Genomic DNA, 16,189 nt, shown 5'->3' with positions numbered 1-16,189 from the left:
TGTGAGTGTTGCCATTCTTTCAGATCCCCCATCCCTTGCATGGCTCCTTCCATCACATCTGTTGTGATAGTTTCATCGCTAGGCAGCCGTGAACTAGTCAGTTCTTTGAAGCCAAGTGAGTCTCACTGTGAGTTTCCATCACAGGAGAGCAGGGGTCTGAGGACTCATCACGTGCATGACACTGGGCGTTTCCTGGACAGGTGATGGAGCTGAGACTGAGACAGGGACCCCAGGGGACAGATGATGGGGCTGAGACTGAGATGGGGCCCCAGAGGACAAGACGATGGAGCTGAGACTGAGATGGGGGACCCAGAGGATGGACGATGGAATGGAGACTGAGACAGTGGCTCCAGAGGACAGACGATGGAGCAGAGACTGAGACGGGCCAGAGGATAAGACGATGGAGCTGAGACTGAGGGGGCCCAGAGGACAGACGGTGGAGCTGAGACTGAGACGGGGCCCCAGAGGATAGATGATGGAACTGAGACTGAGGGGGCCCAGAGGGTGGTGCCTGCACCTGTCAGCCTCCTGGGTCACCTTCCTGATTTGCCAGCAGAAAAAAAACAGAATGAAGGGACCCTCTCTGTCAGCTCTGAGTGGTCACATTTAAGGCTTCCTTCTATAGACAAGTTGAAAGGAGTATGTTCACAAATCCTGGTGAGGCCTTCCTGCTCTTAGGGTCACAGGATGAGTCCTGTGGAAGAAGTGGGAAGAGTCACATCATGGTGAGGGCTGGGGTCAGTCTGATGTGTACAGCTTGGGTTTTCTTTTTCACTTGATTTTTTTTTTTTTGCCAAACAGGTTATTTGTGACCCAGTTTTATACACTTTTCAGTGGCCAAGAGTAATATCAATGGTCATTGATACGAAAGATACCAGCAAGTGATTTTCAAACATCTGAACAAGCCTGCAAAAGGCTCTTTTTAAAATTTATTTTTAATTGAAGGATAATTTCTTTACAGTATCATGTTGGTTTCCCTCCCTCCCAGCTCCCACCCCTTCCCATCCCTCTACAAAAGGCTCTTTTTGAGTGGAAGGTTAGTGGGTGAGAGAAATGAATGAGCATCAGTTCACTGCCTTTAGACGGCATCCTGGGTACAGAAATAAAGCGACGGTCAAATCGGGCAGAGTCCCTGGGTTCTGGCTCTTTTCCTGCCAGGGGTTTGCCTCTCCTGTAGATTGAGGGGTTGGGTTATTAACACATGGTCTCCTGTCCTTAGGTGAGCCCAGTCCTCCCTGCCCACACCCACAGTCACCCGGGACCCCGCAGCAAGTTTTCAGTCACGTGCTGTGGTTCCCTCCTTCCTGCACAGCTGCTGTTGGCTGTTCCACTGTTTGTAGCGGGAGAGACCTGGGGAGGGGAGACTGGACTGGGGAGAGCCCACCTGGGGGAGGGCGTGAGCCTGCAACTGAGGAAGCCGCTTCCCAACCACTGGCCGCACCTGTTCCCGGAGAAAACCCACGGATGTTGAGAGCTGCCCCCCTGAGCCTCCGGCTCCCCTCTGCACGGGGTGATCGCTGCCACGTGTGTCAAGGCTGCTCTTTCCAGCCACCATCTTCCTGAACGTCCCCACGTGGACCCCACCTGCACGGCTCGCCCAGGACTGGCTGGATCTTGCCCCAACCTCACACATTTCTTGGCCAAGGGCACGTGGCCTAGTTTTGCCTCCTTTCCCTGCTCTGTCTCCTAGCTGTTCTAGTCAGTGTGTGCTCTAGAGGTCCCACGGCTCTTCCCTTCTGCAGAACCCAGCGTGGGTAGGGGGGCCACTGTCTGTGAAGTTTTCAGGCAAGCCCTCCTAAGCCACCGGGCTTCCCAGGTGGTGCTAGTGGTAAAGAATCCGCCTGCCAGTTCAGGAGACAAGAGACATGGGTTCCATCCCTCCATCCCTGGGTCGGGAAGATTCCCTGGAGTAGGAAATGGCAACCATGGACAAAGCAGCCTGGTGGGTTAACAGTGCAGGGGGCTGCAAAGAGTCTGAGCAACAGCACCTCCCTAAACCATGGGTGGCTCCCTAGCACCACCTGCTGACCCAGGGGGCATGTTACAAGTGCGGTAACGTGAGGAGCACAGATTCCGTGGCCCAGACCCTATTGTCCTGTGCTCACTAGGCGTTCTGTGCTCACTAGGCGTTCTGTGCTCACTAGGCGCTCTGTGCTCCGGCATCAACACTCCTCTAGAAGCTCTGGGGACAGCAGCATTTCTGGAGGGTAGACAGTGGAGGGACTCCAGGCAGAATGCCTGGGCTCCGGCACCAAATGCCTAGGCAGATATCAATGTTATCATTTACTAGTGTCTTTTTATAAACGGAATAATGCATCTCAGTTGACTTTTTCCAGCCGTGCAGTTACACAAAATGGTTTATAAATGCTCATAAAGTTTTCCAGGGACTATGGTCCGAGGAAAGGAAAACAGCATGACTTAACTAGGGAGCTAAACATTCCTATTGTGGTCTAAGGCCTGAGCTTACCTTGCCTTCCTGACTTTGTACCCCTCTCTCAGTATTCTTATCTGGAAAATTCCACGGACAGAGGAGCCTGGTAGGCTATAGTCCATGGGGTCGCAAAGAGTTGAAAACAGCTAACACTTTCACTTTCTCCTGCTTGAAGGAACAGCCCATGCCAAAAAAAAAAAAAAAAAAAGCCCTGAGATTAATGCAAGTTTCTGAAATATTTCAAATATGAAGTAGGCCTCCATGGTCTTCTCTGGCTCTGTGGAGTCCTTCTGTCTATCAGGTCCACTCTCCCATGCATGGGGCCAAGATGAGACCCAGGAGCCCGGGTGCAAGAAGAGTGAGCCATGCGGAGGGCAGAGCTGGTGGGGGCCAGGGTGGAAGTGGGACTTTCCTGGTCTGTTGCAACTTTTTATTACACATGGTGGTGTAATCTAGTGGTTCTCAAACCTCAGGGTTTTAACATCTGGTTAAGTACTAGCCACCTAGATTCTGTCCCTTGTGATTTTCAGAGACTCCAAGAATAATCAGTAGTTCCCTTTTTTCTGTAGTCTGGGGGCAAGGAAGTCAGGAAGGAAGGATGCTCTGAGAGGAAAGAAGGGTGACAGGCAGAGGGGGCTGGGACTTAGATCAAGCTTTGAAGAGTGGGTCTAGATGGAATTTCTAGGGTGCTGATGCATGCCTAGTGCAGACTCAATTAGGGTAAGATAGAAGGATGCCCTTAGAAATACGTCCTGATTTTGCCTTTCGTCAGTCTTATGTTATCCTGTGTCACATATGGATACAAATTTTAAATAGTAATGATTTCATTTGGTTCAAAGAGCGTTTACACAATTAAAGCCTCCTCGTGTACCTGTCCCCTTCTTTTGTTTCTCTCGCCCTGTCGTGCTCTCACAGTTGACCAATTTTAGTTTCCAGTGTATCTTTCCAGAGTTTCTTCATGCAAAGATAAAAATGTAATCTCCCAATCTTTGTGCACAAAAGGTAGCATATTACATACTTGGTTCACTTCAGTTCAGTCGCTCAGTCATGTCTTAGCAACCCCATGGACTACAGCACGTCAGGCTTCCCTGTCCATCACCAGCTCCTGGAGCTTGCTCAAACTCATGTTCATCGAGCTGGTGATGCCATCCAACCATCTCATTTTCTGTCCCTCTGCCCCCTTATCCTCCTGCCTTCAATCTTTCCCATCATCAGGACTTGGTTCAGTAGCTTGCTTTTTTTCATTTAATATATCCTAGAGATGTTGCCATATCAATAAATACAGTCCTTCCTTATAGAGGCATACCTCATTTTACTGCTTTATTATGCTTTGTTGACACTGCTTTTGTGTTTTGTTTTTTTTACACAAATTGAAGGTTTGTGGCAACCTTGTGTTGTCAGATGCCGATTATCATTTAACAATAAAATATTTTAAATTCAAAGTATGAGCATTGTTTTTTAGACATCATGCTGTTGCACAGCATAGTTACCAGGCTACTGTATAGTATGAACATAACTTTTACCGTATGTACTGAGAAAGCTTCATATTTGTCTGGCTCACTTTATTTTGCTATCTGCCTCACTGTGGTGGTCTGGGACTGAGCCTGCAGTGTCTCTGAGATGGGCATTTACCTGTTTATACACTACAGTATTTCATTCACTCAGGGAAGTACCATAATGTTTTTAACTAGTCTTCCCCGCCCCGCCACAGTCCCGCGTTCTCCCCTTCTTTCTGCAGGTGTCATCTACCGGCCGGTCAAGCATCTCCTTTTGGATGGTCCTCAGCTGTGCTTTCTAGCACTGTCACTGCTAGTCCCATGGAACTATTCAAGTTAAAATTTAGTCAAGTAGTTACATTTCACGGGCTCAGCAGCCATACATGGCTGATGCCTACCATACTGGACAGTGTGGATAAAGAACACTTCATCATTCTAGAATGTCCTGTCGGAGAATGTGGGTCCACAGAGATTTCAACCTCAGGTTCTGAAAATGTAACCTCTTCTCACCAGGTGTCCTCCCAGTGGAAGTGGTGCTTGCCCAGCTCCCCCAGTAGAATGTCAGCAGCTTGCAGGGCAGGGCTGTGACATCTGTTCATCACTAGTGCCTACCTGGTACAGTGCCAAGGACCTCATCCATGCTCAGTCATTGTGGTATGGAAACCCGAGTGACAGGAGACTGAGGTTCAGACTCCTAAGTGTCCCCAGGGTCATAATCAGTCTCAGCTGAACTGTTATTGTTCAAACTCCCCAGTAACCACATAATATGTGACTTCTGTTGACTTTCATTTTCAAAATATCAGAGTCACTGAAAATGAAACTCTTAACAGTAAGGCTGGAGGAAGCTGTTCCTCCCTTCTGAGTTTTTTTTCCAGGAAGCTCCCAAATATTGGATCCTAACGATGCTCTGGGACCCTCAGAGAAACTTCTTAAGAACTGTGTGGAGAAAGCTTCACCTCTGGGCTCCAGAAACCAAGTGTCTTGTTTCAGTCTGATACCACATTCGTTTGCATGGGCTGCCGTAACAAAGTACCACAGACGGGGTGGCTTACACAGAAATTTATCCCTCGTGGTTGTGGAGGATGCAAGTTCAAGGTCAAGGTGTAGGCATGCTTGGTTTCTCCCAAGGCCCCTCTCCTTGGTTTAGAGATGGATCCTCTCTCCATGTCCTCACGTGGTCTTTCCTCTGTGAGAAGTCTTCATCCTAATCTTTTCTTACAAGGAAGATTAGGAAGAGCCCTGATCCAGGCAAGTTGGATTAGGCCAACCTAAAGACTTCCGTCTAACTTAATCACCTCTTTAAAGATGTCTCCATATCCAATCCCATTCTGACGTACTGAGGATTAAGACTTCAACAGATGGATTTGGGGTAGAGGGAGGGGGGAAGCACAAGTCAGCCCCTGGCACATACTGTCCCTTCCATGGTAGATCTGGAGTCTAGCTTGTCCACATTTCTCTTTGATGAAGAGATAACAGGACTAATACTATGTTTTTCAAATTACAGACTGCTTTTATTCTATAGAAGGAAATGGCAACCCACTCCAGTATTCTTGCCTGGAAAATCCCATGGACTGAGGATCCTGGTAGGCTACAGTCCATGGGGTCGCAAAGAGTCGGACACGACTGAGTGACTTCACTTCACTTTATTCTATAGAGGAAAAGAAAGCCTGCAGCTTTGATAAAAATCGGGCTGTTTTGCCCTTCAACACAAGATGCAGTTGAGATGGTATGAAGTGAAGAGTCTTCTTAAGGGAAAAAAGCAAAAGGAAATACAGGATAGTGGGTGGGGACTGCCCTGGGGGTCCAATGGCTAAGACTTCCTGCTCCCAATGCAGGGGGCCCGGGTTCGAACCCTGGTCAGAGAACTAGCTCCTACAATGCCACAACTAAAGATCCGTGTGCTGCACCTAAGACTGGGTGCAGACAAATAACTAAACACTTTCAAAAAAGCAAAGGACCCAGAGTCACAGTGCTCACACTCCAGCACCAAGTCAGCAGCATCCTACTTTTAAGCTGGGAGTGAGGGGGCATGCTTTAGGGGCATCTCTAAAGTAGTACATCTGCCTCTGACCTAAAGACTAGGCAATAATCTTCTCTTGATTCTGCCCTAATCAGCTTTGTATTAGGCTATTAAATTCAGTCGTGATTTTTTTTTTTAAGATATGGAAAAACTAGGGCAGGGTTAGACATATGAAAAAGTAGCTATAAGACTCCACATTCCCAATGAAGGAGACCCAGGTTCGATCCCTGGGTCGGGAAGATCCCCTGGAGAAGGGAATGACAGCCCACTCAAGTATTCCTGCCTGGAGAATCCCATGGACAGAGGAGACTGGTAGGCTACATACAGTTCACGGGGTTGCAAAGAGTCGGGACAAGACAGAGTGACTTTCACATTCACTTTTTTTCACTAGACATATATAGTTCCAGTCACATCTCACCCACTACCCCCCCCATTATACAAGCAGTACGTTTGTTATAAGTAATAACAAAAATGACAAAGAAAGCCCCTTAATCTTTAACCTGTCAGAAATAATCACTCAAAAATACCTTTCAATTTATTTTTCAAAAACAGGACATAACACTGTAAATCAGCTATACTCCAATATAAAATAAAAAATTAAAAAAACCCAGGATCATCCTATATACACTATTTTTTTTTTAATCCGCTTTTCCACTTATTATATTAAGAACGTTTGTCTGGTTTATTTTAAAAAATCTTATTTAAAGAAGCTGAGCGCCGAAGAATTGATGCTTTTGAACTGTGGTGTTGGAGAAGACTCTTAAGTGTTCCTCGGACTGCAAGGAGATCAAACCAGTCAATCCTAAAGGAGATCAGTCCTGAATATTCATTGGAAGGACTGATGTTGAAGCTGAAACTCCAATACTTTGGCCACCTGATTCAAAGAGCTGACTCATTTGAAAAGACCCTGATGCTGGGAAAGATTGAAGGCAGGAGGAGAAGGGGATGACAGAGGATGAGATGGTTGGATGGCATCATTGACTCAATGGACATGAGTTTGGGTAAACTCTGGGAGTTGGTGATGGACAGGGAAGCCTAGCGTGCTGCGGTCCATGGGGTTGCAAAGAGTCGGACATGACTGAGCAACTGAACTGGACTGGACTGTATCACATGGATGTGGCTGAGTTTGTTTAACACAGTATCATATGGATAATTTAACTATGACCATAATATGGGTTGGAAAAAATTTATTAACACAGTGGCTCAGTGGTGAAGAATCTGCCTGCAGTGCAGGAGACCCAGGAGACATGAGTTCGATTCCTGGGTCGGGAAGATCCCCTGGAGGAGGGCATGGCAATGCACTCCATTATTCTTGCCTAGAGAATCCCGTGGACAGAGAAGCCCTATGGACTATAGGATCGCAAAAGTCAGATACAACCGAAGCAACTGAGCCTGCATAATATGGGTTGAAAAAACTTAAAAAAATTTTTTTTAATTTAATTAAAAAAAATGAAAGGAATGGAAATAATACCAAACAACACAACTGGCACTGCTGTTGCAATCCATCCTCCCTGCCTTCTGTTCTGCAGCCACTCCTGTTTACCAGACTTTTCTTAACCTCCTCCCTCCTCCCCCCTGCCCCCTCCCCCACACCGCACCCAAGTACAGACTACCAGCCTTCCTGAGTCTTCCAGACTCAATGCAGCAAGCTCTCATTTATCCTTCAAGAGCTAGGTCACAAGTCACCTCTATAACTTGGACTTTGTGAGCCTTCCCTTGGGTTCCTCTATGGGGCTCAAAGCTCACAGTCACTCAACAAATGGTTATTACACTAAGCAGCCAGTGCTTACCATTTGTGCTCCATTGAATGCCTGCCTGTTGTCCTGAGCTGCAGAGGTGTCTCATGTGGATGAGGTGTGACCAAGCCCTGAGGTGTTGCATTAGTTTACAAACAGACCAGAATTTATATGCAAATGAGACCTGCTTCTTTCCAAGTCTCCACCTCTAGAGACTGGATATTTTATCAGTGATGCTGTGATGCTCAAAACACCATTGGGGGCTTCCCTGTGGTTCGGTGGTAAAGAGTTTGCCTATCAATGCAGGAGACACGGGTTCCATCCCTGATCTGGGAAAATCCCACATGCCGTGGAGCAACTAAGCCTGTGTGCCACAACTACTGAGCCTGTGCTCTAGAGCCTGCACCCCACAACTACTGAGCCCTAGAGCCCGTGTTCTGCAACAAGAGAAGCCACTGCAATGAGAAGCCTGCACACTGCAGCTAGAGAGCAGCCTCCGCTCGCAGTTAGTAGAGAAAAGCTCGTGCAGTGGACCCAGCACAGCCAAAATTAAAGAAATAAAATCATTACAAAACACACCATTGGAACATCTCTCTTGGAAGTAACTTCAGCATTTGTAGCACTTGCTTTTCAAAATCCTCTGTGGCAATAGGTTTCTGTTTTTTCATTTTAAACTTAATATTTATTATGCACTTATCTACCCCAGGCACCAAGCTGGAGCTGAGTGAAAGATAAGATAAATCAGACATTGAGTCTGTCTCTAAGGAAGTTTCTGTTTGGTAAGGGAGGTAAGATCTGGACACCCACTACAGCACAGGGTTAAGCGATAAGGCTCCAGGGAGGTTGGACCTGAGTTTTGGAAAAAGACAAAAGTCCTCTGATTTCAACCTCCCAGCAAGAAGGGTGACTGAGGTCTGTGATTGCACCCTGTGTCAAGCCAGTGTCTTCTGAAGACTTAAACGACAACACAACAACAACAAAACCCCCCACCAAAACACCAAAGAACAAACCCAATCGCTAAACCCACCCTGGCATATTTAAGACGGAGACTCCCCAGTTTCTGGCGATGCTCCACAATAGACCGAGTCTTTCCAGCTCAATGATAAGCTCTGAGAGGGCAGGTGCTGAGGTCTTATCCTTTGCTGTTCCACAGTGTCCGGTGGGCGAGTGACAAACGTGGGGTCAGGGTTAGACGCGTCTCCGGCCACGCCACACCGGCATCCCTTCCCCACGCGCGCGGCTCTCCGCGGTGACCGCGAGGCAGGCCGGCGCGGGGCGGAGGGGAGCGGCCGAAAGACCCTGCGGGGAGGGCACCTGTGGGCGCGCGGAGCTCCTGCGTCCTGGGCCCCGGACCGGGGTCCCAGGTGGATGGGCGCCGCAGGGAAGAAGGGTGCAGCTGCCCGCGCGCTGGACGCCCGCCTTTACCCGGCCTTTTGGGGCCGGCGCGGAGAGAGAGGCGAGCAGGAGCCCGGGCGCGAGGCCAGAGCCTGGCCCGCAGGGGCGGGAGGAAGGGTTCGGGCCTCGGCTGAGAGCGGGGGACTGGCCGGGAGGGGCGGGAACCCCGGGCCGCGGAGGAGGAGGAGAGTCGGGGCCGAGATCAAAGGGGAAGCACGTGTGCCGGGCGATGGCCCCGGCCGGAGCCGGATGCCGAGGTCACAGCGGAGGGTCCCCGCGGCCGCCCCTGGCCCGCCTAGCCCACGGCCCCTCCTCGAGTCCCAGTCTCCTCCCCGAGGGCCCGGGGCCGGGCCGCCACTCCCTCCAGCTCCCGCCCTCGACCGCGCGCATCTCATTCCAGCCCTCATTCCTCACATTCCAGGCTTCCTCCTTTCAAACCCCAGGCCGGGGGCGGGGAGAGCCCGCAGCTCCCGGCTCCGCCGCGCGGCCGCGTCCCCCAGGTGAGTGGCCCGGCCGCTGCGCCCCTCGGCCGCGCCGCGGGCGCTCTTTCCTTCCCGCTTGGGACCTGCGCGCCGAGCCTGCCGTCCCCCTCTCCCGTCTCCGCTCTCCCGTTTCCCTCCTTTCCGCCCTCCCGCGCGCGCTCTGTTCCCCCAGCTCCCTTCCTCTCCCGTTGACTCACCCCGCCAGGAATAGGGATCGCCCGTGCTTTCCCGTCAGTCCCCTTCTGGGAAAACTCCTCCCTCTGCTCCGCCCCGCTCCGCGCACCGGCCACCGCGCGCTGGACACCGCGCTCCGGACACCGCGCACCGAGTACCGCGCGTCGGGCGGGGCGAGCTGGGTTTGGGCCCCCGCGGAGTCGGCTCCGTCCCGCGATCCGCCTTCATCCCCGCCCAGCCGGTCGGCCCAGGGCCGGAGCCCGGGTCTCCGCTCGCTGACCCCGCGTTGTCTCTGCAGCGCCCTCGTCCGCCTCGCCGGACCTCAGCGGAGCCGCGGCTGGAAGAGCGACGCCGCGGCGGACTCCGCGGGGCTGGCTCCGCATACCCGCCCACCTCCCCGCACCCTGGGACCGGTAAGACAGCTGCGCTGGAGGAGCTCTCACCTGGGATGGGGCTTGGGGGCGAGCCGGGCACGTGGAGGCGCGCGAACCGCGAGGCTAGGGTGGGCGCGAGGGCCAGGGGTAAGGGGAGCGTGCGGAGCCGAAAAGACCCGAGGCCGAGCCCAGGTCGCCGGCGGCCGAAAAGAGACCCAGCGCCTGCGCCTCTCGGGCTTGGAAAAGGTGTCCTGGCGATTTCAAGCGCCGAGGCTCTGCGAGAGCGGAGAGGACCTCCGCCAAAGGTCCCCATTTCCCAGGGCTTGAGAAGCGTGGTGCGTTCCATGCTGGGGGCCAGAGAGTCTGGGGAGCCGAGCTCCACAGCCCCAAGAGAACGTTTCCCCGAAGGGCGAGCAGACGCGGGGCTCGCGCCTCCGTGCATTTGTGTGTCGAGGGGAGAGGGGGTTCGGGGCCAGACCTGGCGGGTCAGTGATGAGTTCACGTGGCGTGTGACTGTGCCGCCTCCTTAGCTCCGGGTGTCTGAGGGTGATACCTGCTCACCGATGACTCACCTACCTTCCAGGAGGCATGTTTGTTTGTGTTGAACGGCAGCGCCTTTCCACCCGAGAAAAGTGCTGTTTGTCTGTAAGCTGAGTGTCTTGGAGGACTAGCGAGATGCCACGTCTCTCAGTGTGTGTTTCCCCGTGAGGATGTTGTTCCTGGGCGGGTCGGTCCTCCTCCCTGCAGGCGCGGGGGCAGGACACCGAGTCTCCGGTGGTGTCTGTGCCCAAGGAGTTGGTGTGGCTGTGGGGCTGTGTGGCCCCCAGGCTTCATTCGCCCTGGACCCTCCGAGCTGGAGGCAAGCTGTGTACACCTGCCTCTTGCAGGCAGCTGTCTTTCTGGGGAGGTCGGTTTTGTTCTTGCCTGAAAGAGTTTAGGGAACACGTTGGTAGAAAGTTTAGGGAAGCTGAGATTCTTGCCTTTCCGTGATGGGGTGGGTTGTTGATAGAGAGACTTGGGCATGTTTGTGGGAGGGGTTGGACACCCTCCCCCAAGAAAGAGCTCATTTTGCATCTTGAGATTTGTGTAGGCAGTGCTTTTATTTTTTTAATTAAAAATTAAAAAAAATAATTTGTAAAAGTTACTTTCCATTTGCAGTTAAAACAAAAAAACTGGCTATACTCCCCATGTTGTACAATACATCCTTGAGTATGTACCTGTCTGAGACTCAATAGTTTGTACCTGCCCTTCCCCCACCCCTAGCTTGCTCCTTCCACCCCCCACTCCCCCAATGGAAACCACTAGTCGACTCTCTATATGTGTGAGTCCTATGTTATATTCACTAGTTTGTTGTATTTTTTAGGTTCCACATGTGAGTGATATCATATAGTATTTGTCTAGACAGTGCTTTTAAAGTTGGCCCCAAGGACAGCGGGAAATTGAACTACTGGTCCAGCTCTCCTTGGAGCCACCTGGGAGTCAAATGGAAGGACCCTCATTCTTGATGACTGACTGGACCACCAGGCTCTGGGATGTCTTGAGGTTGTTTTCCTGCCCGCCAAGGAGGGAAGGCTGCCTCTGATTCGCTGGGTTGACCTGTGGGGAGGCCCTTCTGGATAGCTCTGTTTCCCCATCTCTTCCTTTCTGCTTTGTTTTCTGTTTTCTCTCCCTTTGGAGTTTTGCCACTGGAAACATTTTAGAGGGGGGATCTGGGTGGGGCTAGAGCCACAGTGCCCAGGAGATGGGCAGAAGTTTGAGACTGACAACATGTGAGGAGGGTGGGGGCGCGCAGACTGATCCTTGAGTTATCTCTTCATCCCATGACAAGATGCTGTGGACATAACGTTCAGGGCTTCTTGCAAGGAAGGGCCGAGATGCCCACGGGGGTGGGGACTCTCACTGGTCCTCCATCCACCATCAACAGCAGATGTAGATGTTCTGCTGGGAGCCACCTCCTCCTTCACCTGCTCAGGCCAGGTGTGTGGGTGGGGCTTCGAGGATGTCTGGTCTATAGGTGCAGTAGAAAGGGCTCAGGTTTGGGGTCAGACATAGCGGGATATAAATCCTGACAGTTACTACCTTTAAGTCTTCGGGCTCAGTTTCCTGATGAGTAATGTGGGAGGGGTAATTAACATCTATCCAAGTTTGTGGTGAAAATTCAGTGTTTGCAGAGCAACTTGCACAGTTCGGGAGCAGCCAGTATTTCCTAACCCTGTTTCAGCACAGAACCCCTTCCAGGAAACCTCTTGAACACCTTTGCTAAACCCTGCCCTGTCATTCATGATTATTTAGCAAAATGGATCAAGTGTTTACTGTACTCTGAAGCCTACAGGTTTCCTATCTCGGGCTTAGGAACCAGGGTAGCTAGCGGCCCAGATGGAGGTGGGGTTTGGGCTTTGTCACCAAAGAGCAGAGGGTCTCCTGCTCCTATGTTCAGATTCCAGTTTTGCCTTGACCCAGGGTGAGCTTGCTAAACATTAAAGAACTCTAATGTCAGCAACGAGCCCCCTCGTATTAAAGATGGGAAGCACTCACTATGGAGAAGACTATAGGGATTCCTTAAAAATACTAAAAATAGAGTTAGTATGTGATCCAGCTATCTCACTCCTGGGCATATATACGGAGAAAACTATAATCGGAAAAGATACATGTACCACTATGTTCATAGCAGCACTATTGACAATAGCCAAGACATGGAAGCAACTTAAATGTCCATCGATGGATCAATGGATAAAGATGTGGTACATGTGCATAATGGAATATTACTCGGCCATAAAAAGTATAAAGCATGAAATAATGCCATTTGTAGCAACATGGATGAACCTAGACATTTTTATACTGAGTGAGGTAAGTCAGACAAAGACAAATACTGTATGATACCACTTACGCATGGAATCTAAAAAAATGGTAGAAAAGAACTTATTTACAAAGCAGAAATAGACTCACAGACATAGAAAGCAAACTTATGGTCACCAAAGGGGAAATGAGTGGGGGAGGGATAAATTAGGAGTTTGAGATTAGCAGATACACACCACTATGTATAAAATAGATAAACAAGTACTTACTGTAGCAAAGGGAACTCTACTTAATATCTTATAATAAATTATAATGGAAAAGAATCTAAACCATATATATATATTTGATATATATATTTGAATCATTTTGCTGTACACCTGAAACTAGTACAACATTGTAAATCAACTATTCTTCAATAAAAATTTTAAAAATAATAAATATAAAGATGAGAAACTGAGGCCTTGGTGGGAAACTGACCTTGGTGGGCTTAAGGTCTCACGGCTGGTGAGTGGCAGAGCTGGGACTAGAGCTCCACTCTGGTCCATTCTGATGCCTTCTCTCTCCTGCTCTGTGGGTGGCAATGCCTAGACCACCAGCCACCTTGGTCTAACAGGTGTGGAGTCTGGAACAGTCCGCCTGGGGACGTCTCCCATCTTGTGGCTCAGATAAGCTTGTTTGTGCAGAAATACTCCCTTAGGAACCGTGGAACCTGAGAATGACCTCTGGAAGGGGGCAGGGCCTTCAAGAGGTCTTTTTTTTTTTTTTTCCTATTTTGCCGCAATAGTGGCATGTGGGATCTTAGTTCCCTGACCAGGGATTGAACCCGTGCTCCCTGCAGTGGAAGCTCAGGATCTTAACCACGGGACTGCCAGAGAGTTCCCTCAAGAGGTCTTTAAAATGCACCCTCCTTTCTCCTTCTGGGTCTGCAGGTCACTTAGCCAGGTGAGAAGCGTCCCTGTCCTTCCAGGTCTCTTGGGATGCAGAGCACAGCCAGCTTGGACTTCCATCCCGATCTTGTATGGGTGACTGTCACAGAGCGTGGCAGTGGAGGACGTGGTGGCCTTCCTGCCTTTGCCCCCCGTGACCTGTTGCTGGCAGGGGTTGGGACCACAGCTCCCTTTCAGGCTCTGAAACTGTAGCTGAACAGCTGCTGTCCGGCCCCCCCTCCCGGTGGTGTGACCAGCTCGGGGCCCAGGTGGACGTGGGGGCAGCGCTGTGTCGCTGGCACAGCCTCCAGCTCTAGGATCTCATTCCAGCTTTGCCTTGACCTCTCCTGAAATGACAGTTCTTCCTACATTTCTAATTTTGCCGTGTATACAGTAAGGAGATTCTAGCCACCTCTTTTCATACTATTCATGTTCATGGGGTTCTCGGGGCAAGAATGCTGGAGTGGTTTGCCATTTCCTCCTCCAGTAGACCACGATTTGTCAAAACTCTCCACAATGACCCATCCATCTTAGGTGGCCTTGCACGGTATGGCCCATAGCTTCACTGAGTTACGTAAGCCCCATCGCTGACTTGACAGACATGAGTTTGAACAAACTCCGGGGGCTGGTTAAGGATACAGGGAAGCCTGGCGTGCTGCAGTCCCTGGGGTCGCAAAGAGGTGGACATGACTTGGCAACTGAACAACAGCCGCCTTCTGCCAGGTGTGGTCCTGGAGCCTCAGCTGTTGCAACTGGCCCTTTGGGAACATTTCCATTGGAACTGCAGCCCCCTTCTCCCCAGGGTGCCCACACCCTCCGGCCTTTCACCCATCAGGGGGATGGGCCCGGCTCCCTGCTGTGCCGCCTGCTGAGGGTGGGCGGCCTCTATGGTGGGCGGGCCCCCATGGGTGGGACTCGGCTTCCTTTGACCCAAACTTCATGGGAACAATGGACTTCAGAGGAGTCACCAGGGGCAGGAAATGGAGCTGTGCTGAGGCTGGGTGACTGTCGTGGGGGAGGGGATACACATCCGGCCTGGAGGAAAGGCAGGGTGTTGGGGGCAGGGCAGAGGGCACTGGGGCGGGGCCGCTGACACACAGGGTGGGCCTCTCCTCTGCAGGGGCTGCTGACCCAGAGACCTGGGCTGCTGAAGCCCACTCTGGCTGAACGTCCTGCTCAGTGCCTTCTCAGCAGAGGTGTCCCTGGGGTCTACCAGCCCTGCTCACCCCCACCAGAACCACGGTCCTCCCTTCCTGCCAGCTCCCTGGATGGGATGTCTGCGTGAATGGGCCTGGCTGGGATAAAAGGCCAGTCTTGTTTCTTCCTGGCTGACAGCCATCTTGGCGTTGAGCCTTGAGTAATCGTTGACTGGGCAGTGGGCAGAGGTCTGGGTGGGGAGGCAGCCGGTCTGGGTCAGCTGGACGACAGAGAGGGATTATTCCGACCAGGACAGGCCGAGGGAGAGCCTACCCAGAGCAGGTGGCGGGATGTTCTGGGAGGCGAAGCACCCTTATCTTGCCTTCGTCTTTGTAAGAGTAGAGCCGACCTGGGAGAGAGCTAAGGCGGCTTTGGGAGAAGTGAGTCAGACCACTTACTTTTCCTCAGTTCAGGTGGCCAGTACTCACAGATCGGGTTCTGGGGACTTGAGAGAAGCCTCTGGGCTCTGGGAGGAGCCCCGACCAGTGGGAGGAGGTGAGCATGGCAGAGCAACCCATGCTGTCCTGGCTCAACCCTTCTACGGGGCAAGGCTTCCCAGGTAGCCCAGACAGTAAAGAACCTGCCTGCCAGTGCGGGAGAGACAGGTTCTATCCTCGGGCTGGAAAGATCCCTGGAGGAGGAAGTGGCAACCCACTCCAGTATTCTTGCCTGGAGAATCCCGTGGACAGAGGAGCCTGGCGGGCTACAGTCCACGGGGTAGCAAGGAGTCAGACACGACTGAGCGACTGGCACATACACACAGAGGGCAAGGCTAGTTGATGAGCTTCTCGTGGATCCTTTGCCAAATTCCAGGTCGGATGTTTGAGCATTCGGTCTAGGGGGGGCTTCAGAAATGAATTTGAGGAAACTCGAAGCCCACCCGCATGTGTTCACTCACCAAGTCACGGGAAAAGAATCTAATTTGGGTGTAGGATTTTCTTGGGTTCAAGAGAATTGAATGTGTTCTGGCTGATAAGAGCAGTTAAGAGGGATTTGGAGCTGAGGGAAAGGTCGCCCTGGGTCCTGGTACGATCTCATGTCACCCTGGGGCGAGGTCTCTAGTGATGTGTCACAGGGCTGTTTTCTTTTCTGGCTTTGTCCTCTTATCAGTTCTGTGGGTGTTCAGGATAACAAGCACATAGGATGACAGAATGAGAATTCA

The 16,189-nt window shown here is 51.4% G+C and overlaps 1 protein-coding gene across 2 annotated transcripts in view; it reads left to right on the top strand.

Annotated features, from left to right (window-relative positions):
* The first annotated feature begins 9,212 nt into the window (after positions 1 to 9,212).
* Positions 9,213 to 16,189, top strand: part of TEAD4 (TEA domain transcription factor 4) — a 67,317-nt gene continuing 60,340 nt past the window's right edge. The window contains exon 1 of one of the 2 annotated variants that reach the window (XM_081593907.1): positions 9,213 to 9,578. In XM_081593907.1, the coding sequence (XP_081450033.1) occupies positions 9,308 to 9,578 (271 nt within the window). In that variant the 5' untranslated portion in view covers positions 9,213 to 9,307. Of the gene's footprint in view, positions 9,579 to 9,820; positions 10,148 to 16,189 lie in introns of those variants that run through there. The other variant, XM_081593908.1, reaches the window with a different exon arrangement.

Source organism: Giraffa tippelskirchi, chromosome 4, assembly GCF_054371585.1.
Source record: "Giraffa tippelskirchi isolate mGirTip1 chromosome 4, T2T-mGirTip1v1.2.pri, whole genome shotgun sequence".
Taxonomy (NCBI): Eukaryota; Metazoa; Chordata; class Mammalia; order Artiodactyla; family Giraffidae; genus Giraffa; species Giraffa tippelskirchi.
This window is presented reverse-complemented; position numbering and strand designations above follow the sequence as displayed.